The sequence below is a fragment of the Pelophylax lessonae genome (assembly GCF_965119305.1).
Source record: "Pelophylax lessonae genome assembly, chromosome: 1".
NCBI lineage: Eukaryota > Metazoa > Chordata > Amphibia > Anura > Ranidae > Pelophylax > Pelophylax lessonae.
The window spans coordinates 238,906,339-238,932,804 of record NC_138768.1 but is presented as its reverse complement, the minus strand read 5'-3'; the positions used below and the strand labels follow the sequence as shown (position 1 = coordinate 238,932,804).

The 26,466-nt window shown below is 41.8% G+C and overlaps 1 protein-coding gene across 1 annotated transcript in view; it reads right to left on the bottom strand.

The window, feature by feature from the left end:
• The window catches only part of AACS (acetoacetyl-CoA synthetase), a 143,963-nt gene that overhangs the window by 104,798 nt on the left and 12,699 nt on the right, over positions 1–26,466 (bottom strand). The window contains exons 2-5 of the mRNA XM_082244083.1: positions 14,650–14,753; positions 11,802–11,922; positions 8,202–8,315; positions 5,252–5,349 (exon numbers count right to left, since the gene is read on the bottom strand). Coding sequence (XP_082100209.1) covers positions 5,252–5,349; positions 8,202–8,315; positions 11,802–11,922; positions 14,650–14,753 — 437 coding nt within the window. The remainder of the gene's footprint in view (positions 1–5,251; positions 5,350–8,201; positions 8,316–11,801; positions 11,923–14,649; positions 14,754–26,466) is intronic.

Sequence of the window (26,466 nt, the reverse complement as noted above, 5' to 3'; positions counted from 1 at the left end):
CATCAGAGTGACTTCAGGAGGGTGGCCTGAGGGCCTGACATCCTCTAGGGGGCCCTGTGCTCACTGCCCCTCACCATGGAGTTTGATTGGCATTTGCCATTGAACACCAGAATTGGCAGGTCTGCCACTAGTACCCTGTGGTTTTCACAGATTAGAGCAGGTTCACCCTGAGCACATGTGACAGACATGAAAGGGTCTGGAGAAGCAGTGGGGAATGTTATGCCTGTAACATCGTTCAGCATGACCGGTTTGGTTGTTCGTCAGTGATGGTCTGGAGAGGCATATTCATAGAGGGATGCACAGACCTCTACAGGCTAGACAACAGCACCCGGACTGCCATTAGGATTTCATTCCGATACCTTCGACCCATTGTCAGACCCTACACTGGTGCAGTGGGTCCTGGGTTCCTCCGGGTGCAGCTCAATGCCAGGCCTCATGTGGCAACAGCATGCAGCCAGTTCCTGGAGGATGAAGGGATTGATACCATTGAATGGCCCCCCACGTTCACCTGACCTAAATCCAATATAACACCTCTGGGACATTATGTTTCAGCCAATCCAATGCCACCAGGTTGCACCTCAGTCTGTTCAGGAGCTCAGTGGTCCAGATCTGGGAGGAAATACCCCAGGACACCATCCGTCGTCTAATTACGAGCATGCCCCAACGTTGTCAGGCATGCATACAAGCCCGTGGGGGCCATACAAAACTACTGAGTACCATTTTGAGTTGCTGCAATGAAATTTCAGCAAAATGGACTAGCCTCCTTTAAAATTCAGCCCTCTGCAGGTTGATCATTCTCATTTTCATCAAACAATGTGGCATCCTTTCATTCCTAACACATTACCCAGTCCATATTATATATATATATATACACACACACACACATACATATACACACACACACACACACACACATATACATATATATATCACATATACACATACATACATACACACTGCTCAAAAAAATTAGATACAGTCATGTGCAGTTTAAGAATCAGCCGCTTCAATCTAGGACACCATAGGCATTATATATATTTACTGTGGGGCACGGACTGGCAGGATCATGGATGGCGTGTATGTGTCACCAGGTTTCTCAGATCTTAAAAGAGGTATGAAATACAAAACCAAAAATTTATTGCAGCTTACCAATACTTAGATGTAGTGGCTATATTAGTTAGGTTTTAGGCTTTTTTCCCCCTCTGTTTTTACCTGGTGATCTGGCCAGTAAAACACCTCCTGTATTCGGGTGCATACACTCTGGATGAAGGAGCAACATAGACACCTTTGGACAAACAAGCTTAAACTGTTCCTGAGTGTCTTGGGCATGGTTTACCACTGTCACTAGCAACTGACCCCCCCACCTTACACTATACAGCACAAAAAACAATGTAAATAGATGCAAGCGGTTATACCCTATACTGTACTAAAGTATGTCCCTATAATTATTACCCCACTCCCTGAGAGCCTTACCAATCCATAAAATGAGCCATTAACCCATTACCCAACCTCTAAAGTGAGCTAACACTAATCCATGTAAAGTTTTGGCCCACAAACTAATTGCAAGCAGTACGGTGCCACAACAATGCAACACCAAGACTGAAAACGTCTCCAAAGTATTTGAAATGTGTGGTTGTGGGTCATTGATTCAATGTAAGACAAGTGAAAATTTACTGAACTTCGAAAATAAAGTGAAGTTGTGTTTACTTTTATCAGCCAGGCATGCCCTGTCAAAAACCCTCCTCATTTCCCTTTTTAGGATGGTTCATCCCATTTAGCAAAATTTCCATTTCTAAGTGTCTAGCCTATATTCCTCAAGTAAATGAACCCCAATGAAGCGAGTGGCCAGTCAGCCCTTTTAATTGCTATAGGAATGTACAGTATATGGTCAAAAGAGATCTCTGCCAAGCAGCTTTGCATCTCTAGATTGACCACATGGCCAAGTCACAGTGTAGTTTAATAAAAACCTATATATTCTGGGGCCCTTATAGCCAACAGTCATACACACAGTGGCGTATTTAGGTTTTGTGCTGCCCTAGGCCTGACTAAACTTGTGCACCCCCCAATTTAAATATGACCCACCCCTTCCTGTAAAGGCCACACCCCTTCCTGTTTATGGACCGCCCTATCATCTGTAAACCACAGACCACAACCACAGTCTATCAGTGCAGCCTCATCAGTTCCCATAAGTTCAGCCCCATCAGTGCAGCATATCGGTGCAGCCTCATTAGTGCCCATCAGTGCAGTTTATCAGTACCCACCATTGCCGGCTCATCAGTGGCCATCAGAGCAGCATATTAGTGCCCATCAGTACAGCCTAATAGCGCCCATCAGTGCAGCATATGAGTGCCCATCAGTGCCTGGGGGCAGAGGAGAGTAGGCACTACTGGTAGGTAGCAGTGTGACCGCTTTATGGGGGTACCAGACTGATTTGCCTCCTGAAACCTCCTGCCCAATTCACCACATAAAACTGGCACTATATAAAAAGTGTAGAGCAAGCCGGCAGGGACCCTTTTCATGCCGGGAGGAGGCTGTTTTTTTTTTTTCGTGCAGGGTGCAAAAAGCTTTTGCTGCCCCCCCCCTGCAAAGTGCCGCCCTAGGCCTGGGCCTTGTTGGCCTAGGCCAAGATACAGCACTGCATACACATGTGAAATAAAAAAAAAGTAGGAGCGGTGTGCCGCCACTTTTCAGTTTGTGGTAGATCAGCATGTCCAAATCCGAAAAAAAAAAAAAAAAAAATCACACTCTTTCCTGTATACAATCAAAAAGCTTTTTTCTTCGGATTCATTGTCCAATAAGGAAAGATAGGTGGAGGAGGTGGCCACAGACATCACATAGATTCCACACACTCTCAATAAGATTTAGGTGAACATCGCAGGATATAAATACGTACAGGAGCTATATTCATAAAAAGTCTGCCACTGCTAACTTTTTGTAGCTTTAACCACTTTACCACCGGAGGATTTTGCTGTCTTACGTCTGGGCCACTTTTTGCGATTCGGCACTGTGTGACTTTAACTGACAATTGCGCGGTCATGCAACGCCGTACCCAAACGAAATTTATGTCCTTTTTTTCCCACAAACAGAGCTTTCTTTTGGTGGTATTTGATCACCTGTGCGATTTTCATTTTTTGCGAGATTAATAAAAAATGCGACAATTTTGAAAAAAATAACAATATTAGTTTGAAAGTTAAAAAATATCCAATATATTCAATTTTTGTCATATATTTAGGCCAAAATGTATTTAGCTACATGTCTTTGACAAAAAAATTCTCAATGAGCGTATTTTTAACCGCTTTATGACCGGAAGGTTTTACCCCATTCCTGACCAGGCCATATTTTGCGATTTGGCGTTATTTTAATGGACAATTGCGCGGTCGTGCAACGCTGTACCCAAATTAAATGTATGTATGTCCTTTTTTTCCCCACAAATAGAGCTTTCTTTTGGTGGTATTTGATCACCTGTGCGATTTTTACTTTTTGCGCTATAAACAAGAGCGACAATTTTTAAAAAAATAACGATATTTTTCACATTTTTTATATGAAATTCCCCCCCAAAAAAATCAAAATTTTTTATCATTTTAGATTTTAGGCCAATTTGTTTTCTGCTACATATTTTTGGTAAAAAAAATAAAAAAAAAATAAAAAATCGCAATAAGCGTATTTTGATTGGTTTGCGCAAAAGTTATTGCGTTTACTAACTAAGGGAAAGATTTCTGTAATTTTTGGGGTTTTTTTTTTTTAACGAGTAATGGCGGCGATCTCCGATTTTTTTTGCGGGACTGCGACATTGCGGCGGACAGATCGGATCCTTGACTGACATTTTTGACATTTTTGGGGGTACCAGTGGCATTACTACAGTAATCAGTGCTATACATATGCACTGTTACTGTAAAAATGACACTGGCAGGGAAGGGGTTCATTTTTATTGGAGAGGGAGGGGTTAATGTATGCCTGGTGCTTACTGACGTGTGTGGGGGGGAGGTGACTGAGTGACACAGGGACAGATCGCAGGTTCACCTATGCTGAACCCTGCAATCTGACACTGCCTGTCACTTAGGAGATCCGCCCGATTTGTTTACACAAGCGGGCGGATCTACAGACTGATCACCACCTCTCCTCCCCTGGCCCGACTCCCGCTGTGACTGAATACAGTGGGAGCGAGCCTCCGGCGCCGAGAGAGGGGAATATCTGGTGACGTAGGTCTACGTCGCCAGACGATAACGAGCCACTTTGCCGCAGTACAGTCAACGTGACTGGTCGGCAAGTTTAAACTCCAGGACTGCCATTCTTATTTTAGCTTTGGCAAGTAACTGTTCAGAAACAAGCATGCAGCCAGCTAGTTGTTAGGACATCTGCATAGATTCAATGACAAATACTGACAACATCTGAGATCAGATAATTTGCATGATCAGGCAGTAAAATGCTGGATTTCTTTTTCTAAGCTGCCCAAACGTAGAATCCAATTTAGTTTTGTAGGCTATAGCACATGTTCTCTCTGCCATGCTATAATAGAAGCTCCTTTTTTTCTGATCCTGGTCACAGAATGACATTTTCATTAAAGACTGAGCAATCTCTGCTGTGTATTGTGCCATTTTCTAACTGGTGACATATTAAAGGTTTTCAAAGGGGAGGCGGTGAAATGGAGTTCTTGGCACACCATCCAGCCAGCCAAAGTACAAACATGTTTTCAGCCAGATGGCACGATACATAGAAAATGCTCAGCAATTAGTCAGCTTTATATTGGGCTGGCATTTGCGGACTGTGGCATATTTTGGTACAGACGGTACAGTCCCAATATGTATGCTTGGTATACACCAAGGGCACTGCCAGGATTTTTAAAGCAGCACTAGATGGTCTTCAGAATTAGTACACATAGGCACTGGACACTTATGGCAAATTATAGCTGCCAAAGGCTATGTAATTGTGCCACAGAGATTCTTACAGCTATACTTTGTTGGAGTTTATACGAACAAGCGCTGGATACTGAACGATCAAGTGCCATCAGCAGAGGAGCGCTGCATTACAAGTGACCACAGATGCTACCGTCTAGTTTATGTTCAGGACAGCACAATGTAAGGAGATCATGGGATGGTCAAGTGCGTGCAATAGCTAAATTCTTTAGATTATACAACCAGCACAATAACACAAGTGTACCAGTTGTTCTGATACACACACACACACACACACTTACCAGACTAACAACCATAAAAAGTATTAAGCCGTACATCGTCACTTTTAGATTACTTACATTAACTCCAAAATCTGGGGAAGTGGCACTCCAAATGGCTCCAATGCTCGCAGCTGCTAGCATGGCTTGCACTGTCTGGATACAGTTTGGAAGATAGCCTAAAACAGCATAATAAAGGAATACGTAGTTACTATATTAGTAAAGGATATTTTATTTGCTGAAGCAAAAAATAGCCATATATACTGCTACAGGTACACACTTATATATACACACGATTCTGCACTTCTGCCTAGGGGGCGCGCTGCGATTACTCAGAGCAGAAGCTGATCAGCGGGTGCCGGGCACTATATGTCTACCAGCACCTGCCAATCGTCGGCCAGAGACACAGAACAAAGCTCTGCCTATATAAACAAGGTAAAACTCTGTTCTGACAGGGGGAGAATTATGGGATGTTGTGTCCCTGCAAAGCAGGGAATAAAATCCATCACTTCCGTCAGTGTAAGCAGCACATACAGTACACAAAAGAACTGGCTAGGCACAGTTAACCCTTTGATCACCCTAGCCGTTTAACCCCCTTCCCAGTCAGTGTCATTAGTACAGTGACAGTGCTATTTTTAGCACTGATCACTGTATTAGGGTCACTGGTTCCCCCCCCCCAGTGTCAGAAGTGTCAGTTAGCGCCTGATGGTCCATCACAATATATCGCAGTCCCGCTATAAGTCACTGATCACTGCCATTACTAGCTTAAAAATAAATTCCAGTAACCATAGTTTGTAGACGCTACAACGTTTGCGCAAACCAAACCAATAAATATACACTTATTGGCATTTTTATTTATTTAACCAAAAATATGTATCAGAATACATACTGCCCTAAATTTGGAAACTTGATTTCTTTAATTTTTTTTTTGGATGTGTTTTATAGCAGAAAGTAAAAAAATGTTTGCTTTTTTCAAAATAGTCAGTTATTTGTTAATTTATAGCTCAATAAAAAATTTTTTTTTAAAAACGTAGTGATGAATTGATACCACCAAAAGTATGCTCTATTAGTAGGGGGGGGGGGGGGATAGAATTTTATTTTGGTCCGCTGTTTTGATTTACCTCCTGCAGGATCCATGAGTGTTTCTATACTAGCTTTGGATTTGTATGGACTTTTTTCTAGTGTTCACCTGCAGCCTACATGCATTACAAGCATGAACACAAGCAATTGCTGAATGTCATATCTCAAGGCCAGCTTCCTGATAGTTTCAACAGTAGAACATGCCTTTGCAATGTGCATTGGCATTGCCGTTTAAAGCCTACATTGACAATGCATGTGACAAAGAACAATGCTCAATAACAACTGAAAGATAAAGTGTTGTCACCTTATTACAGAATTGCCTGGATAAGGACCTTAATAGAAGGCCATTCATGTCAATACAAACCTTCCCATGAGATTATGTGGTAATTGAATATGTTTTATGTATGTTATCCACCTCTAAAAGCCTCCCTTAAGAAGCTCAGAAAGTGCTGCTGGGTGCCGCCATCTTGGATTTGATGCCAACAGTCGCAGCAGACTTAGAGCTATCCTTTATAATATTCGCCTTCTCTCCTTCCCCAACAGATACATAAAATGTTATGTGGGGGTGGGGGGGGGGGCATAGGGTTAGAAAAGCCAGAACAAACAAATTACAAATTCCCAAAAGAAGAGAGGCTTAGGACATGCAAGAAGGGAATGGGGTGTGCAAAGGAATGGACTCCTAAAGTAATCAAATTGGCTAGCAGTGGCACATTAAAAGTCAGTAAAAAAAAATTATTTATGTGAAGGAAAATAAACTGCAAGTAAGCATTTAAAAGTCTTGACTTCTGTGATTACTGCAATACTTTAAAATGGATATTCACTGTCCTATGTAAAAGATATGTCCTATTACTTTGGGTAACTTACACTACCATACATGTGCTTTAACAAACTTATTTTTTTTTTTTTGTGCATAGGAAAGCATTGCTTTATTTTTAATGGGTGCTCAACACATGAAAATATAGGTCCTGCAATATTCCTTACAATGCAGTGATAGCACACAGAGCCATTGCATCGCTGTACTGAGGTTCGCTATGGCACACTGTATATGTTCAATGGTATGCAATCAAAGAATGTAGTGCAACGCACAGTACCATGTTAAAAGATGTATTACATGCGTTACCAAACCCTACATGGTGTGAATGAGCCCTTGTAGAGGTCAGTTTTTACACAATTACAGTACCGATAAAAAAATGGTGTATGAATCAACATAGAAGCATCAGTACTACAATATAAATATACACATTAATATAGAACATTAGTCTAAACTTTAAGTGTTTGTTACCCCTAACACTTCATATTCCTGATATGAGCCTGCTGTACGATGTACTTGTATGAGAAAGTATCCTGTTCTCTTTGTATTGCTTCCTTTGTGTGAAATCCCTCTGCTTTCCTATTGAAAACTGACCACACTAAGCAGGAGAACACACCGTGTTCAGTTCTCTAGCTATGCTGGGAACTCAGTGTACTCTCCTCTAATAATCAGACGTGTCCTGACATGCTCCCGCTGCACAGACATTCACTGGAAAGCTCAGTTTGCTACTGCTTCTCCTCCCCCCAAGCTCTTATGCAGCAGAGAACAGAGGGAGTGTGATCACTTATAAAAAAACTATACTGTATATATCTTTTTAAACCCAATACACAAATATTTTGCCTTTCGTTTCCATTTGAAACTGAATGGGTTGTTTTACAAGGTGAGCATTTACAATCACTGTAAGTGAGAAAGAGTTACAGTGGAGCTGCAGGCATACAAACGAAATGCACACAGTATGTTTTGTGTATTGTCCTGGCCATTTCCACCTTTCCTCAATTTTTTTTTTTTTTATTGGTTTTTCCATAGCAATACAAAGAAAATATAGAAAACATTTAGAGACAGCCTGACAACCTTTCCCCATTTTTACCCCTTTTCCAAGATTACTAGTCTTAAAAAGGATAAAAGTATGCAGATACATACCAACAACGCGGTCCCCGGTTTCGATGCCCATCTTTCGCATAGCAGCTGCGTATAAAGCTACATTTCTTCTCAGCTCTTCAAAAGTCACCTTTTCCACATTCTCCCTGCCTTCCCCTAAGGAAAAAATTAAGAGATACAACTTGGTTAAATGACTGGAAAGGACAAGCATGGATTGCACAAAGGAACCACACTCTCCACAATATTAGCATCTGTAGGAACTTCCATCTGAGAAAACTAGCCATGCATATACAAATTCAACAAAGCAAGACGGTGATTTTTTTGAAAAAACACATTAGGCAAATAATTATACAAATGAAAGAAGAAACACATGATTACAGCTATCTATAGTGTTCTTGTGTGTATATATATATATATATATTATATATATATTTTTTTTTTTTTTTTAATAAATATTTTAAAAAAAGCCCACACAAAAAAAGAATATATGAAATACAGCAAATGGGCCAAGTTTTTAATTCCAGAGTGATAAAAAGGATGTATTGTTTGGTTGTACATATGGCAGATTACTACAGTAGGATGTGAGTTCTGACAATCCAGCAAGTCAAAGTGGTTCCATAATTAGTAAAGGTGGGAAGTTGTTATGACATAAATTTCCTAACAGGCTACCTAGTAAAGGTAAATTAATGTTTTACCGTATTACAGAATTAGCAATCAAGAATATGTTAATAATTTAATAATATTCCTATCTGTTCCAACAGCTACTGCTGTCACACCGTACAGTATATGCCACAGGAAAACAACAGCTGTAATACCAGTCTGAGGCCCCTAGATGGTGCTCTATATTGTTCTATGTACACAAAATGATAAAAGCAGACTGTATGAAAACCTTGCAATCTGCCAATTTAATTGGTAATTCAGTTCTATATTTTTGGTATTTGTAATATACAGTATATTTATTAAAATGCATTTTTTTTTAAGTTTAAGTGGACAGAGTGGATAAGGATTAGAACACTTGTAATTTTTTTTATTGCTGTCTGTGCCCCTCTTCGGGATTTTCACCCTTCTCTTTGCCCTATTTACCATTGCTAGAGAGGGAAGGTGAAATAAAATCCCAAATTATGGGTTGTCATCAGGGCAGACGTAAAGGGGAGATCTTCTGATGGGGACACTAGTTCTGGTGACAGCTAGGGATTTCCTAATTTTGGAGGGATTTCTGCTCACTTCCTGTTTCAGCTATGGGGCAGGAAGTGAAGGGAAATCTACCCAATGGGGACACTGATGGCAAAATTGACAGGGATTATAACCCTCCCTTACTTGATCTAAAATTGAAAAAAAATAAAATAAATACGTTTTGCATTTAGATCTACTTAAAGTCAGCCTTTAGGGCAGATTCACATGTGCATTCCAGTGTGGTCCCACTCATGTGTCCGTGAGATGCGTTTGGGGCACCATAGCAATGGCAAGGGCAGAACCTCCACATGTGGTGGGGGAAGCGTGCACGAAACACGTTCTAGTATGTACCAGCTGTTAGTTCCACTTAAGGCTTAGTTCAAACCTATGTGTTATTTTTTTTTTTTTTTCCAGTTTTGCAGAAATGCACTACAGTTCATTTAACATTATTTCCTATGAGTACCATTCCCACCTGAGTTTTTAACTGGTGCGTTTTTTTAAAGGGTCAGCAACTTTTTTGCCTGCTGCAGATTGCTTTTTTGGTTCCTCAGACTTCAATGGAAACGAAGCAGAAATGCATCAAAAACGCAATGCTTGCATTTCTGTTGGTTTCTGATGCTTGACACCAGACACTTCCCAAAAACACAAAATGCCAAAAAAAAAAAAGCATTAAAACAAATGCAAAACACACCAGGAAAATACATCAATTGCAACCTGCATAAGTGTGGATAGAATAAGGTAAGGTTATAACCCCGGTCAAATTTTTTTTTTGCCATTAATGTTTACCTTCACTTCTTGTCCCATAGCCAAAAAAGGAAGTAAGAGGAAATCCCTGCAAATTAGGGGAATCTCTTAAGCCCCGTCCCAGGTCACCATAAGCAGTGTTCCCATTGGAAGATTTCCTCTCTATTACTTTTCTGGGGACAACCCAAATTTTGTAATTTTATTCTAACTTTCTATAACAATGAATCGTAAAACAGAACAAATACAGAGCGTGAATCTCCCTAACGGGGGCACAGAGAGCAAAAAAAAAAAAAAAATTGGTGTTCTAATTCCTCTCCACTGTACCAAAAAAAAAAAAAAAAATCCTTTTTTTTTCTTCTTCTCAATAGCTACACTTTACGTGACTTAGTGCTGCTCAGCGGTGGATCGATACACAGATCCCAGCTAAGCAGGCAGGTGACAGCCCCGTCTCCGCTCTGTGTACGGAGAGGGAGGTGTCAGAGCCCCACTGTTCTCTATGGGGGAATCGGATTAGAGCGGACCGCCTGTCCGCTCTCATCCGAACCGATCCCTTGGACAGATGGAAAATAGGATTTCCATCCGTCCGGATTTCAAGGACAGGATCGGAATCGGATAGCAGCGGGTGTCAGCTGACAGCTGACATCCGCTGCCCCATAGGGATGCATGGAGGATCCGATCAGATCTGCCAAAAAACTGACAGGCGGATCTGATCGGATCATTCGTGTGAAAGGACCCTTAGTCAGTTTATGAAAAAGGATTTTAACGTTTAGGATATACAAACTATACATATCAAATTGGATTACCCCCCCCCCCCCGCCCTTTTAGAAGCATAGGGGATAGGGTGTTATACTGTATATTTAAAGTAGTCTGCTCTGGAAATTTATACACACTTTCAGGGTATTCAAGATAAAACACACATACATCAGACACTTTGTAAGTACCTGAAATAAAAGGGTTCATATTCGAAAAGAGAAATGCTATTCTAAGAATTTATATATTGGCATTGATGAAATTCTACTAAATGGAAACTATTTTTTATTGTAGTTAAAGGAAACAATATTTTAGAACACATAAACTGACCTAAATTATGACCCAAGCATGGGCTTTCAAATTCATTGGAACAGAAAAAAACAAAAAAAAAAAAAAAAAACAAACACTTATTCATGTCACAATCACACCTTATTCATGTCATCCGTTTTCGGCACCACCTATATTTGTGAGCAACAGTTTGAGGATGAAGCACACAAAGGGAAAAATTTGAAACAAAATATCTGATGAGCGCCTTGAAAATTTATTGAGAACTGCTACTTTGTCCATCAAACCAGATATTGATGCGTTAGTTTAGGAATAACACTGCCAAATATTGCGCTAGTTTTAGGTTGCTCTTTTTTTACTTTTATAATAAAATATAAAATGACGTTTTTATTATCCTGATTAGGTACATTATCTATATCAGTGATCGTTAATTTGTGAACTTGCCCGAATCGGTTTGCTCATCAGCTATCCTTATTGTTAGTGTATTTTATGTGCAGACCAAGACTCTTCTTCCAATGTGGCCAAGGAAGGTAAAAAGGTTTGACACCCCTGCTATAGAGAGAAGTGTGGAGATTACAAATGGGGTAAGGAGGGGAGGAATAGCCCATGATTTTGTAATGACATGTAGGTCTGATGACCAGGTATCCACAATCGTATATATCCAAACTACCAGTAGTTGGCAACACGTACTTGCAGCATACAGAGCAATTTTATCGTTTTCCTTGTGTTTGAGAAGGTTCTCAGCATAATTCAAACGGCTCCCATGAAACCATTCTGGAACATCAGCAATCCCTTTGGACCTGTCAATGACCTAAAACAAGCATTAATAACCAAACATTAGATAGTTGCACCTGCAATTATAAAAACGTGAAAAAAAAAAAAAAAACATTAGAATATCTAAGAACAGAATATTTTAAGCAATCCCTCAAATGCAGGACCAACTCAAATGTGTGAAAATATAAGGACTCCATAGGACACAAAAAAAAAAAAAAAAAGAAGTACTTCGATATTCACATGTGCAATAATCACTCTTCATAAAAGCTTGCCTGAACGCAAAAAGTGCTACTTATTCATAGGCCGTTTAGTGTGTCAAACATCCAGCACCTCCGTGACTCCTCCACCTAGGCCCCATGCACACAGGGCGTTTTTGCAGCTGCTGTTAGGAGCATCAAGCGTTTTTTTTTTTGCAGCTTAAAAACACCCCTCCATGTTATTCTATGGCCTTATTCACACACAGGGCTTTTAGGACCTCCAAGTGGCATAGAAGTTTTTAAGCTGCAAAAAAAAAAAAAAAAAAAAACCCAGGACCAGTGTGTTCTGGAGGTGAAGCGTCAAGCTGTAAAAACGTCTGACGCTGCTGAAGGCTGATTAACGTTGCTTATACAGCGTTAAGTCACATTATACGTTTTTTTATTTTTTTATTTGAAAAATCAATGGTTCCCTATGGGAGCCCATTGATTTGAATGGAAGTCGCATCACAAGTCGGATCAGGATGAATCTTGAGGGGGAACTCCATGCCTAAATGGGAAAAAAATGGCGTGGGGTCCCCCCCAGGTTCCAAACCAGGCCCTTCGGGTCTGGTATGGATTTTGAGGGGAGCCCCATGCGAAACAAAAATGGCATGGGGTCCCCCCCAAAATCCATACCAGACCCTTATCTGGGCATGCAGCCCGGCAGGCCAGGAAAGGGGAGGAGACAAGCGAGCGGCCCCACCCCCCTGGACCATACCAGGCCACACGACCTCAACATGGGGGGAGTGGGTGCTTTGGGGCAGGGGGAGCTCTGCACCCCCCACCCCACAGCACCTTGCCCTCATGCTGATGAGGGCAAGGGCCTCTTCCCGACAACCCTGGCCGGTGGTTGTGGGGGCCTGCGGGCAGAGGGCTTATTGGAATCTGGAAGTCCCATTTAACAAGGGGCCCCCCCAGATCCTGGACCCCTTCCCTATGAATGGGTAGGGGTACATCGTACCCCTACCCATTCACCCCATAAAAGGCAGTGTATGTAAATAAGGACAGGTGACGTTTTAAGAAGTTTATTAAAAATCTTCATCTGGTCTTCTCCACTCTTTTGCCCTCTCCTCTGGTCTTTTCCCCTCCGCTCTGGTCTTCTCCCCTCTGGTCTTCTTCCTCCGGTCCTCCTCAGACAGTGATTATGCCGACTCCGGTCTGTGCAGCTTATTATTTAGCCAATAAGGGTGTGGCCTCCCGATGTCACCCGGAGACTCCACCCATTATGTAACAGATGACGTTATCCCTTCCAATTTATTGGCATCCTAAAGATGCCACTTTTAAAAAATCAAAAGTATTCAAAAACGCCAATCTTGGCATTTTTGAATGCTTTCAAGTGCAAAGGAGAGATTTGGGGTCCTATGTACCCCAGATCCCTCCATAAAGAGTACCTGTCACTGCCTATTACTGTCTCAAGGAATGTATACATTCCTTGTGAGAGCAATAAAAGTGATCAGATTTTTTTTTTTTTTTTAAACAGTGCAAAAAATAAAAAAATGTAATAAAATAAATAAGAAAAAAAACGTTAAAGCGCCCCTATCACTGTGAGCTCGCACACGAAAAAAAAAAAACACGCATACGCAGTCGCGCCCGCAAATTAAAACGATGTTCCAACCACATGTGAGCTATTGCTGCGAGTGAGAGCAATAATTCTAGAAAAATACTTCCTCTGTAACTTTAAACTGGTAACCATTCCCCATGGCAACCACCTAGTTACTCAGCGTGAAATCAATCTTTCATAATATACAGAAAAATTGGGCTAACTTTATTGTTCAGTTTTTTTTTTAAATGCAGTGAAATGTATTTTTTCCCAAAAAAATTGTGTTTGAAAGCCCGGTGCACAAAAAAATATTGCAACGACCGCCATTTTATTCTCCAGAGTCTTTGCTATAAAAAAAAAAAAATATTTTATATATATATATATATATATATATATATATATATATATATATATATATATATATATATATATATATATATATATATATATATATATATATAAATATAAATAAATAAAATGTTTGGGGGTACTAAGTAATTTTCTAGCAAAAAATACTGATTTTAACTTGTAAACAACATGTGTCAGAAATGGGCTTGGTCCTTAAGTAGTTAAAGTATCACTTATCCCACAACAGTAAAATCAATCTGTATATGCAGTAAAGCATGCTTGCTATACTTCCTGTGGAACCTAAGGGGTTAATCCTATGCATTGTGTAAAAAGGCTGTTTGATCTTGTCTTTTCTGATCCTCCCCTTCTTTTACTGTCCCCGATCCATAATTTGATGGTACAGAGCCTTGCAGGTGCTCTGCACATGCTCAGTTTGGTGTGTATTGCTAGTGATTAGCACAGGGCCAATTAACACAGTCCAGACAGAGGATGAGGGTTTATGCAGCCTTACAGGACAGTCAGAGGAGAATGAAAACTCCTCCTACAAGCTTTTTTTTGTATATATTTAATGTCTGAGGTTTACAATCACTAAGTAAACCGGGTATTTAGACTGAACAAACAAGAACAGTAGCTTACATACCTCATTGTACGTGCATGAGTAGACAAGACCGCTGAAATCCCAAAATTCTGCCCAAAATTCTGGATAGCATTCCACTGACCACTGGTACAGGTCATTATAATTGGCTGCAACAGAAGGAAAAAAAATAAATAAAAATCAGTGTAACAAACATAAAACCCTAAAGAGGATCCAATTGTGGTCAAACAAATAAAATGACCCGGGAGGTGTATATGTTGTAGCAGAGTGTCCCAGAGAGAGCCAGGAAAAGTCCTGTTCGGGGTTTATACATCACCCAGGCATCTCTCCTATACCTTTAGGGATCTCTGAGCCATGATCCAGTTCGGATCTTCGTCCTCTTCACCAGGCCAATTTAATCTCACCTAAAACAGACAGCAGGGCTCTCTCTCAGCCTGGGAACACAGACAATGTTTGTCTATGAGAGCGGAAGGTCAGTAAAACTACCTGTGTGTGTCTGTTTGGAAGCTGACAAGCTGTAGGCTTGCTCAGTCTGTGTTAGCTAGGGACTGCATTGCGTGTAGTAAGCGCCGGGACACGGCTAGGCTTTTGTTTATTATTATTATTACTGCTTGTTTTCTAAAAAGGCACTGTACAGCACCTGTATATAGACTTGTATATAACACCAATAAATGGTATCTGTGCCTGAAAAACTGCTTATCCCAGGGAACTTTGCACCTGCTACCTGTTCCCCAGCTTACAATGTACACATACATCTAAGAAAATTGAGGAGTGTGTGATGATTATACATTTAGGCACTTTCAAATGCTGAAGACGTCCAGGCACTTACTTGGTATAGTCAGCATTCATACTAAGGGCCCATTTCCATACTGCACTTTAAAATGATTCCTTTTTTAAAGCTCAACTCCTGGCAAGCAGCTTAACACAAAATCTAAATACATATAGTATATGGATGACAAGTCTTATAGTTGGGACATCCCTAATAAAAAAACACAGCCAGGTCCTAAATCTCTACTGCAACAGAGAAGCCACCCCTACATGGTTGGCCACTACAACAGCGATCACCTGTCTCTTCTGGGTACCACGTGGAGTGGCTGCCCTGTAACTAGAAAGGGGCTCAACCACTGAGCGACTACTACAGTGAATCTCCACATCCACAGTGGTCCCCCATTTGTATACTTAGATGTCCTGGCTGGACTAACAAATCTGCAATAAAAACCATGAAGTTCAGCCTAAAATTTTTTTTTTTTTTTTTTTAAAAAAAAAAAAAACATTTTTTTTTTGCATGCATTGTTTGGGGTGGGGGCAGGGCCATGGATAAGGCGGATAGGATACGCCCTTTCAGATTCACTGAATGGTATCTTACTAGAGATCTATATGTAACTGGGGGGGGGGGGGGAGAGAGAATTGGGACTTTATATGAGACTCCTGACCAACAGAGTTTCCATCCCTAATGCAATGGAGCAAAAAAGCAAAGTTGGGACTTTATATGAGGTGTGACCAGCCACGGAATCGACATAAGTACATAATAAGGGGGACCAGAAGGATAATAATAAAATCGTCTGTTTATTGACAGTCTGTAGACCAAATATTGGTAAAACCAAAATGCTCAGTAAAAGCATGGAACCCATGGTAATGGGATAGACATGGGTGAAACATAGGTAGATATACATGGTCTAAGACAAAGATACATAGTAATGCGATATTCTCCTGGTACATATAAATGAATAAATAAAAAACTTTAATGAGGTCGTGGATACAGGGTATGGTAACAACTTATAGTAGATAAAATTGCCTGTGTTGAACTCGTTTCGTGAAAATGTCACTTCATCAGGAGTAGGCATAATACAAGCGTCTAGAGAAGATATACATAATGAGTAACAGTAAATACAATAAACAAGTCAACCTCACAAACCTGAGAGAGGTATAGCTTACAATGAGGTAGCGTAGCATTCGGGAACAGGTCCCATCTAGAGATCTAGCCAACTCTCTAGGCAAACTGAAGGTTGTTCCCCTAATCGGCTCAGACTGAATTCTCTGATGTCCATTTTTTTCTATAGGCATCTGTATTCCTATATATCATTATACTCTGGCAGTTATCCGTGTTGACTAACACTTCTCTCCTTCCTTTTTCAGGCATTGTATCATTGTTTATATATTCTTTTTCGTCTTTTATGTGTAAGCTCACTCCTTTCCTTTCTACTCTCCCCCCCCCCCCTTTTTTTTTCTTCTCTTTTTTTTTTTGTTGTTGTTCTTTTTCCCCTTCCCCACTCCATCCCTTCTTCCTATTTCCCAGACTTCCCAACTTTAATTTATGTTTTGGTCATTGCTGAACTATCATGCATTACCTTGAGGCGTTCCCCCTTTTTATTTGTTGCCACTACTGTTTGTATTTGTATATTTTGGTCTGGATTTTGGATTTTAAAATTCCAATAAACATTAAAAAAAAAAAAAAAAAGATAAGGGGGTACCACTGGTCCTCCTGTATGGGGCCTAGACAGCAGGGTGAATCATATGTGGGCTTCCCTAGTTGATCAGCAGCTGAAAGCTGGCTTCTTCTCCTCTCCCTCACACCAGCTTTCAGCTGCTGCAGAGAGACATACAGGGGACCGGTTCCAGTAATTGCCCCCGCCCATCACACTGATCACCCTCACTCTGCACCCAGTGCCATCTTAAGAGCCTTATAGGCCCCTGGGCAATGCAGTGCACTGGGGCCCCCTGCCTACACAATCACCCATGAGAATAAAAATGCAAATTATCGATAAGGCGATATTTATTTTTATTGGTACCTGGAGGATATACCTTACTATATACATACTACAGGGACCAATATATACTACAAGAGAGTACAACTACCTGGAGGATATACCTTACTATATACATACTACAGGGACCAATATATACTACAAGAGAGTACAACTACCTGGAGGATATACCTTACTATATACATACTACAGGGACCAATATATACTACAAGAGAGTACAACTACCTGGAGGATATACCTTACTATATACATACTACAGGGACCAATATATACTATAGGGCAGGAAAAGGATGGCACAGTCTGACAGTCGATCATCGACTGTCAGACTATGCCATCCTTTTCCTGCCCTATAGTATATATTGGTCCCTGTAGTACTCTCTTGTAGTATATAGTGTGTTCCCTGTAATATGTATATAGTAAGGTATATCTGACCTCCAGGTAGTTGTACTCTCTTGTGTCGATGGAGAGAGAGTGAAAAAAAAAAAAGAAAATCAAGCAGCCTGGGCTGGCTGCCTTACCTTTCACAATGGCTGCTCAAGTCATGCTGCACATGAAGGGAGGAGGTGGGTGGAGCCAGTCTTCTAGGCGCAGAGAGGAGAGGAGGACGAGCCGACGAGAAGGATCCTCCTCCGCTGTGCATGATGGGTCTGCTCTCCAACGTCACTGGTTACTAGATGCCAATCGGCTGGCCTTCCTAGCAACCAGTGTGTAGTGGAGACTCAGAGCCACCGGCGGACAACGGGGGGCCCGGCGGACAACGGGGGGGGCTCTAGAGCACCAGGTAAACTAAGGAATCTGGCCTGTTGGGGGACAGTAATTGCCAGCCCTGTGTGTGGGGCCCCTTGGCAAGTGGGGCCCCCGGGCAACCGCCGGGCATGCCCAATGGAAAAGACAGCCCTGTCTGCACCGTGGTTCCTGGTCACCTCCCTGACTAAGGCCCTTCTCCCCCGATTGCTCAGTTTGGCTAGGTAGCTCGTTCTAGGAAGAGTCCTGGTCGTTCTCACCCTCACTCTGCGCCGTGTGAACACCCATGCGATCCGATTCTGGCACAGACCAAAAAAAGGGTCCTGGTACGTTCTAGGAAGAGTCCTGGTGGTTCTCACCCTCACTCTACACTGTGTGAACACCCATGCGATCAGATTCTGGCACAGACCAAAAAAAGGGTCCTGGTACGTTCTAGGAAGAGTCCTGGTGGTTCTCACCCTCACTCTGCACCGTGTGAACACCCATGCGATCCGATTCCGGCACGGACCAAAATAAAGGGTCCTCGCATGTTCTAGGAAGAGTCCTGGTGGTTCTCACCCTCACTCTGCAGTCTGTACCGTGTGAACACCCATGTGATCAGATTCTGGCACGGACCAAAAAAAGGGTCCTGCACGACTTTGGTCCAAATGCGATGCAAATCTGTATGACTGAATTTGCATTGCACAGACATTGCATGTGATTTGCAGAGCAGTGGGGTGCAAATCACATGCGATGTCTGACATTGCTATAGTGTAAACCAGCACTTCTACCTAGTGCACTGGTGATCAGAACTTCATAACTGAACTGATCGAGACGCACATCTTCCCTTCCAATGCAACACAAGTCTGTGTGAGCACAATTGTGCTGAGAGGTTGTATGAAAACAATGCATTAGTCTTTAATATTTAGTTATTCTCTAACAGATTCCATTCTTCAGGTACAACAAATGCACAATAATACGGTAGATTTGTGACTAGGGATGTAACCATGGTTGGAAGGGAACCAAAGCAAGTTCACCAAAAGGCCTCCAGGCAGGCTGTCACGTGCCTTTTACTGAGGAGTGGCTTCCGTCTGGCCACTCTACCATACAGACCTGATTGGTGGAGTGCTGCAGAGATCGTTGTTCTTCTGGAAGGTTCTCCCTTCTCCACAAAGAGACCCTGGGGCTCTGTCATTGTCCATCGTGTTCCTGGTCACCTCCCTGACTAAGGCCCTTCTCCCCCGATTGCTCAGTTTGGCCAGGTGGCACATTCTAGGAAGAGTCCTGGTGGTTCCAAACTTTTTCCATTTACAGATGGAGGCCACTGTGCTCATTGGGCCCTTAATGCTGCAGACATTTTTCTGTACCCTTCCCCAGATCTGTGCCTCCATACAATCCTGTCTCGGAGGTCTACAGACGACAATTCCTCAGACTTCATGGCTTGGTTTGTGCTCTGACATGCACTGTTAACTGTGGGACCTTATATAGACAGGTGTGTGCCTTTCCAAATCATGTCCAATCAACTGAATTTGCCATAGGCGTACTCCAATCAAGTTGTAGAAACATCTCAAGGATGATCAGTGGAAACAGGATGCACCTGAGCTCAATTTTGAGCGCCATGGTAAAGGCTGTGAATACTCATTTACATGTGATTTTTTTGTTTTTTAATAAAAATTTGCAAAGATTTCAAACAAACTTCTTTCGAGTTGTCATTATGGGGTAATACTTGTAGAATTGTGAGGAAAATAATGAATTTAATCCATTTTGGAATAAGCCTGTAACATAACAAAATGTGGAAAAAGTAAAGCACTATAAATACCAGGGTGGATTGGATTTAAAATCAAGTGGATAGGCCTAATTTAAATCAACTTAATTGAATTGATAATTTTTAAAGAGCAGCAGTCATCTCTGTCCCGCAGCCGCTCCTCCTATGACCCACTGTTGACTCAACAGTTCTATTCACTTTAATGGGGCGGCTGGTGATGCGGCAGTGACACAACAAGGTGAGTGGATGCCTGCTAACAGGCGCTGCCATGATGGATCTGAAATGACAGGCGCTCTTTAAATGTAAGGACTCATTCTTGCTGGTAGTTACTGTGAAATTGTGTGAATGCATCAAGGCAGTGCATGTTGTTATCTCAGCTTGCAGAGCTTATATTCAATAAAATGACTTTACCAAAAAGTAAATATTGCAGAATATACAGCCTCATGCTACATAACTAAGCTCCATTTCATGCTGAATAAACTAAATTATTATTGTATCTTAAATAGAAAACAATAGATTTTTACTCCAAAAGCATTTTGTTAGCAGGACAGCTAGTGGGGGCGCGCCAATTGGCCACAGGGGGAGTCAATCAGCGGGTCCAGCGGCCGCGATGTCTGCTGGGCACCACTTATCGCTCCCCGCGGAGACAGAACAGCGGTCTGCTGTTCTGTCAGTAATGAACACAGGGATTCTGTGTTCCTCCTATTTAGGAACACAGGTCTCTGTGTTCATTCAGCAAGCCCACCCCCCAGAAAGAAAGAACCTCCTAGGGACACATTTAACCCTTTGATTGCCCCTGGTGTTAACCCCTTCCCTGCCAGTGTCATTAGTACAGTAACAGTGCATACGTTTAGCACTGATTACTGTAGTATTGTCACTGATCCCCCCAAAAGTGTTGGTTAAGTGTCCGATCTGTCTGCCGCAATGTTACAGTCCCGCTAAAAATTGCTGATCGCCGCCATTACTAGTAAAAAAATAAATAAATAAAAATGACATCAATCTTTCCCCTAGTTTGTAGACGTGATCATTTTTGCGTAAACCAATCAAAATACACTTGTTGGGATTTTTTTTACCAAAAATATGTAACAGAATACATATTGGCCTAAAATGATGAAAAAATATGATTTTGAATTTTTTTTTTTATTATTGGGGATGTTTTATAGCAGAAAGTAAAAAAATGTTTTGTTTTTTTTTTCAGTATTGTCGCTGTTTTTTGTTTATAGCGCAAAAAAATGAAAAAAAAAAAAAAAAAAAAAAAAAAATCGCAGAGGTGATCAAATACCACCAAAAGAAAGCTCTATTTGTGGGGGGGGGAAAAAAAAAGATATAAATTTTATTTGGGTCAGCGTTGCACGGTCGCGCAATTGTCAGTTAAAATGACGCAGTGACGTATCGCAAAAAATTGCCTGGTCATTAGGGGGGGGTAAAACCTTTAAGAAGTGGTTAAAAAAAAAATTAAAGATTTTTTTTTTTTTTTTTTAAATCCCCCTGGTTAATACGTTCTGGATGCACTGTATAGAATGCTTTCATGGAAATTAAAAAGCAGCTCCTAATCTCAATATAAATCTTTTTATTTGTTTTTTGACAAACACCCCAGTCCCCTGCATAAATGTGTGTAGCCTGACAGTTCTGTGCCCCATAACAGTTGCATAGTGTGGTATGGCTAATTTGTTAAAGTTTGAAAATGAGCTATAAAATATAAAATCCCATGAGATAACCTTTATATGGTATCAGGCACAGAGCTAACCATGACAAGCTGACATGAACAATTATGGAAAGACCACAACAACATAGGCGGCAGTAAAACTTGTAGCATATTAACTGTTGTCCTAAAAAAGCAACTTCCTGCATGTCCTAAAATGTCCTTTATGCTGCTGGTGGCACTTTTTTCTACAGAGATGGAACTGGTCTAGTGCTGCATTGTCAAACAACTAGAGTGGGAGTTTTTACAGTTCTTGGCCTGGATCCAACATTGCGGCCAGCAAAACGCTGGTATGCCATGTGACCAGCACCGGACCCAATCATATCAGTCAGCATTAATTTCTAGCCTTAAAGCAAATATAAACCAAAAGTTATATTCCAGCTGACCAATTCTTAGATGTGGTGGTTGCATTCCTTGTTTTAGGCTTTCCTTATTCTACTTTCATCTGGTGATCCAGTCAGCGAATCGTTTTTTCAAAAGCACAAAATTCCAGCAGAATGTATCAGTTTACATGGATGGGGCAAACCACTTAACACAGGCAGGGGTGCTTACAATGATCAGCTTTTACTTATTCATTCATGCAAAGCCTTTATCACAAAAAAAGAAAAAAGGTTGGCTGTAATTTATAAAAGAGTGAGCTGGAGTTTGGCTTCAATTTGTTAAGTGGTTTTAAATCTGCTAATGCATTGAATACCACCCTCCCCCCAGACTGACAATGCCGATATCTGCTGTGGCTCCTGTGCGCATTCCTCCAGAGTTGTGCCTCACAGGAGGTGTGTAGCTGGCAAGATAATACAGGAGGTGTGTAACTGGCCAGATCACCAGTGAAAACAGTGGAGGTAAAGGGGTTTCATATCTAAATATGGAAAGGCTTCTTCACAGTAAGAGATGTGAAAGTGTGGCATAGACTCCCTCCAGAGGTGGTTCTGGCCAGCTCAGTAGATTGCTAATGGAAAGGCCTGGATTCTTTCCTAGATACACATAATATTACTGGGTACTAACATTTATAGGTAAAGTTGATCCAGGGAATATCTGATTGCCTCTTGGGGGGGATCAGGGAGGATTTTTTTTCCCCCCTGACGGAGCAAATTGGATCATGCTTTACTGGAGTTATTTTTGCCTTCCTCTGGATCAATTGTGGGTATCGGATTGCATGTGTATATATTAAAAAAAAAATTATGAGATATATATATATATTTACATACATACATAGATTATATATATATATATATATATATATATATATATATATATATATATATATATATATATATATACATACATATACACACACACACACACACACACACACACATTTTTGGGGGGGTTTTTTTCCCCTTCCCCCTCTTTTGGATGAATTAGATGGACTTGCATCTTTTTTTCAGCCAGATTAACAATGTAACTATAAAAAAAGAGTTAAAAAAAAAAGCAGATGCAGCCACTACATCTAATGATTGGTAAGCTGCAATATAATACATGTTTTGCCTTTTGCTTTACTGCCGCTTTAATACATTTTTAGTACATAATGCAATGTTATGCATGCCCTGCACTGCCCCCCGGCACTGGTGCCCCTTTTCAGGGAACGGACTGATCTGAGGCTGTTTTGTCAGGGACAAGTAGGAGAGGATTTCTGATCATTTCTTGGCTCAGATTCAACAATACAGCTAAGAATATACTAGCGAATTGTATCATATGATGATGACTGGATTCAGTAAAAGTCATCTGTCTGTGCAATGGTTTGCCTCTTTTATCAGTGTACTAATGTCAAGATCTGCATTATGTTACATTGTGTCATTTGTAATAGGACACACACACACCCAAAAAAAAAAAAAACCTTGAACCAGTTTTGACAGAATATCACATACTTTGGCAGGTAACGCAGCTCAAAAAGATGCATTTTAATTGTGTAAATAGTGAGTTTGTAGAATTCAGTCGCAGTAAGGTGTGACAGTGCAAAGCCCTGCCACTATGAAAAGAGAAGTAGATCTGGCAGGGATACGAAAGGGAAGTAGTATTGATTGTGAATGGAAAGAAGTGGTGGTTTTTTTACTATTCAATACTCACTTTTGGCACTTTTCCACTGCAAGTACCGGCTAGTACCGGTTCAGCTCTACTCGGCCCTGCTTGCTTTTCCACTGCGGTACCGCATGGTATAGTGTCAGAACAGTTCGGTACGGTACGGTATAGGTTTGCTTTTCCATTAAAGTAGTACTAAAGTTAAGTGGGTGGGATAACAACGGGGTGGGTGTGATTCTCTGACCAATCAGTGGCTAGTAGTGACTGCATGCAAAGGATTGTGGGATATGGTACCAGTTTGGTACCTGTTGGAACCACAATCGAGTAGGTACTGTTTTTTCAGAGCCGTACCGTACCGTTCGGTTCCATGCAGTGGAAAAGCAAACCTATACCGTGCCGTACCGAACCGTTCCGACCCTATACCATGCGGTACGGCAGTGGAGCACAAAAGCGTGCCGAACCGGTACGGTTCCATGCAGTGGAAAAGCACCATTTGGGTGTGAAGTGGATCGGTTCTTTATGGCGCTTTTCCACTGCATGGAACCGAACGGTTCGGCTCGCTTTTGTGCTTTTCCACTGCTGGTACCGCATGATATAGTGTAGGAACGGTTCAGTACGGTACGGCGGCGCTTTTCCACTGCATGGAACCGAACAGTACGGCTCTCAAAAACAGTACCTACTCGATTGTGGTTCCAACAGGTACCATAACCGATACCATATCCTACAATCCTTTGCATGCAGTCACTACTAGCCACTGATTGGTCAGAGAATCCCACCCACTTAACTTTAGTACTACTTTAGTGGAAAAGCAAACCATACCGTACCGTACCGAACCGTTCCAACACCGTACCATGCAGTACCAGCAGTGGAAAGCAAACCGGGCCAAGCAGGGCCAAGTAGAGCCGAGCCGGTACTTGCAGTGGAAAAGTGCCATTAGTGACCCACTCTTACCTGGCACATCTTTTTGGTTGGTGTACCTCCTCCATTCACATGGATGATTTGCCTGGGACTGACTTTGTATATATATGGACTCAATTTTCACCTTTTTAGCACGCATTTTATTAATTGCTTTTAGCGCTGCAATTTCTTTTTTAACTTTGCCTGAGTTTAGGTATTCCTGGATTGGGTTCCGGAGTTTGTAGATGTCAGAGTTTTGGGAGGGAAGAAATCTCCAACCCAGTGTTCAGGTCTTGTAAAAGACCAGTAGGCTGTGAGTACAGGTGCACACAGCCCTTATAATGAAGGAATTGGGCATAGCTCAAAGTTCCCGTTGGAAGACAGGTGTGCTCCATGCAGGAGACAATACTCCATGCTGGAGGACACATTCCTTGTCCAAAGGACAGAGTTGAAATGTCGAAGCAAGTCTGGGAGATGACCCAGGAGACTGAGGGAATCTGAAAGTCTCAGTGGATTGAGAGAGAGTCAAGTGTTCTCCTTCCGAAAGGCCAAGGAGTGGGCCTGTGCTGCAACCAAAAAGGCTAAGAGCTGGGAAAGCCGAGTGAACCCAGAGGTACTGTGTGAGATGGTTTGGGGGGCCAGCCAGGAGCCAAGATTTAGGCCTAAGCAGTGGTGCTGCTGAAGACCGTGCAAAGGGGCTTGGAATTATTTTTGTTCCCTTTTACCACTGAGCTGAATTCCCCCAACATATCACAAAAGAAATGCAGAATAGTTCAAATGGTCAATTTAGTCAGTGCTTAGAGGGCAGGGACTCTTTTCTTAGCCCCCAACAGTACAGCCAGCCCTCCTGTAACGGGCCCAGGCCCCATCCATTCAAAAGGTGAGCCTGGGCACCTGCTGAACAGGGGTGATTGCTTTACTGCCTTATTGACTCCTGTGGCTCCCCCTGCAGCTCTGCCAGCTTCTCCTTGGGTTTCTTCCTCTGGATCCACTAGAGGGGGATTGGCACCTGCATCCCCACCCCCCCTGCTGTCTGGGCCATCCTGTGTTCCCCTCTTCCCTGCAGCATTGCCAGCTTCCCTCCGCTTCTCTCCCGCAAGCTGCTGCTGAGGACACAGGGGGGGGATGTTTCAGGATGGATAGTGGAGGTGTGCGGTAAATATGTCCCATTTACCAACCCTTTCCTGAATGAATGAATACAGTGAGTGCTTGGCAGCGAATACCTACTGTATCCATTTATCACTGAAGCATAGTAAATTGTTTACTATGCTGTAGTTTGCGAATGAACAGCGAGCCTCAGAGCACTTCCCATTCATTCACTGTCCAGTGCAGATGAGGCTGCAGAGAAAGGGAATGGGGAATCTCTGTCCTCAGTTTCTTTCTCTGTCTCAAATGTGAGACATCAGGGGTCTATTTAGACCTCTGATATTTCACTAAAGGTTTAGGGAGGCTGTACAGGGCCTTTTGTTTTCAAACAGCCCTGGCCCCTATGGGGGCAGGGAGTCCCATATTCCCCCGTATAACTAGGAGTACCAAGTATTTCACTTTTGTCCAGGAGGGTGAATAGAGTGGCTAAGGAGCAAAGGGGAGGCAAGTCATTTTAGTAGTAAAGGGGAGTAAATAAAAGGTGAAGCCGTGGAAATTGGAAATAAACACGGGTTTACTTTAAGCATTTGTTACTTGCCCATGGCAATATGTCTAAAGCCTGGTACACATGATGAGATTATCAGATAATTGATCGTCCGTGTTTTTATTTTTTGCATGCTAGTTTCCATTTTTAAAAATAAGGTTAGTGAAGTTACGAAAATTCTCGTATGGCAGAATAAAAATTCGTCCTGTAATGTATTGTATTTTCGGATAAAATCTGTAGTGATTAAAACGAAAAACATCCGATCTGTTATTGTACGAGAAACCTTTTTGCGTTTGTCCCTTCAGATAATTTCGGACAAACTGTCCTGATTGGCTCTCAAAACCGGTGCACTAACAATCAGATT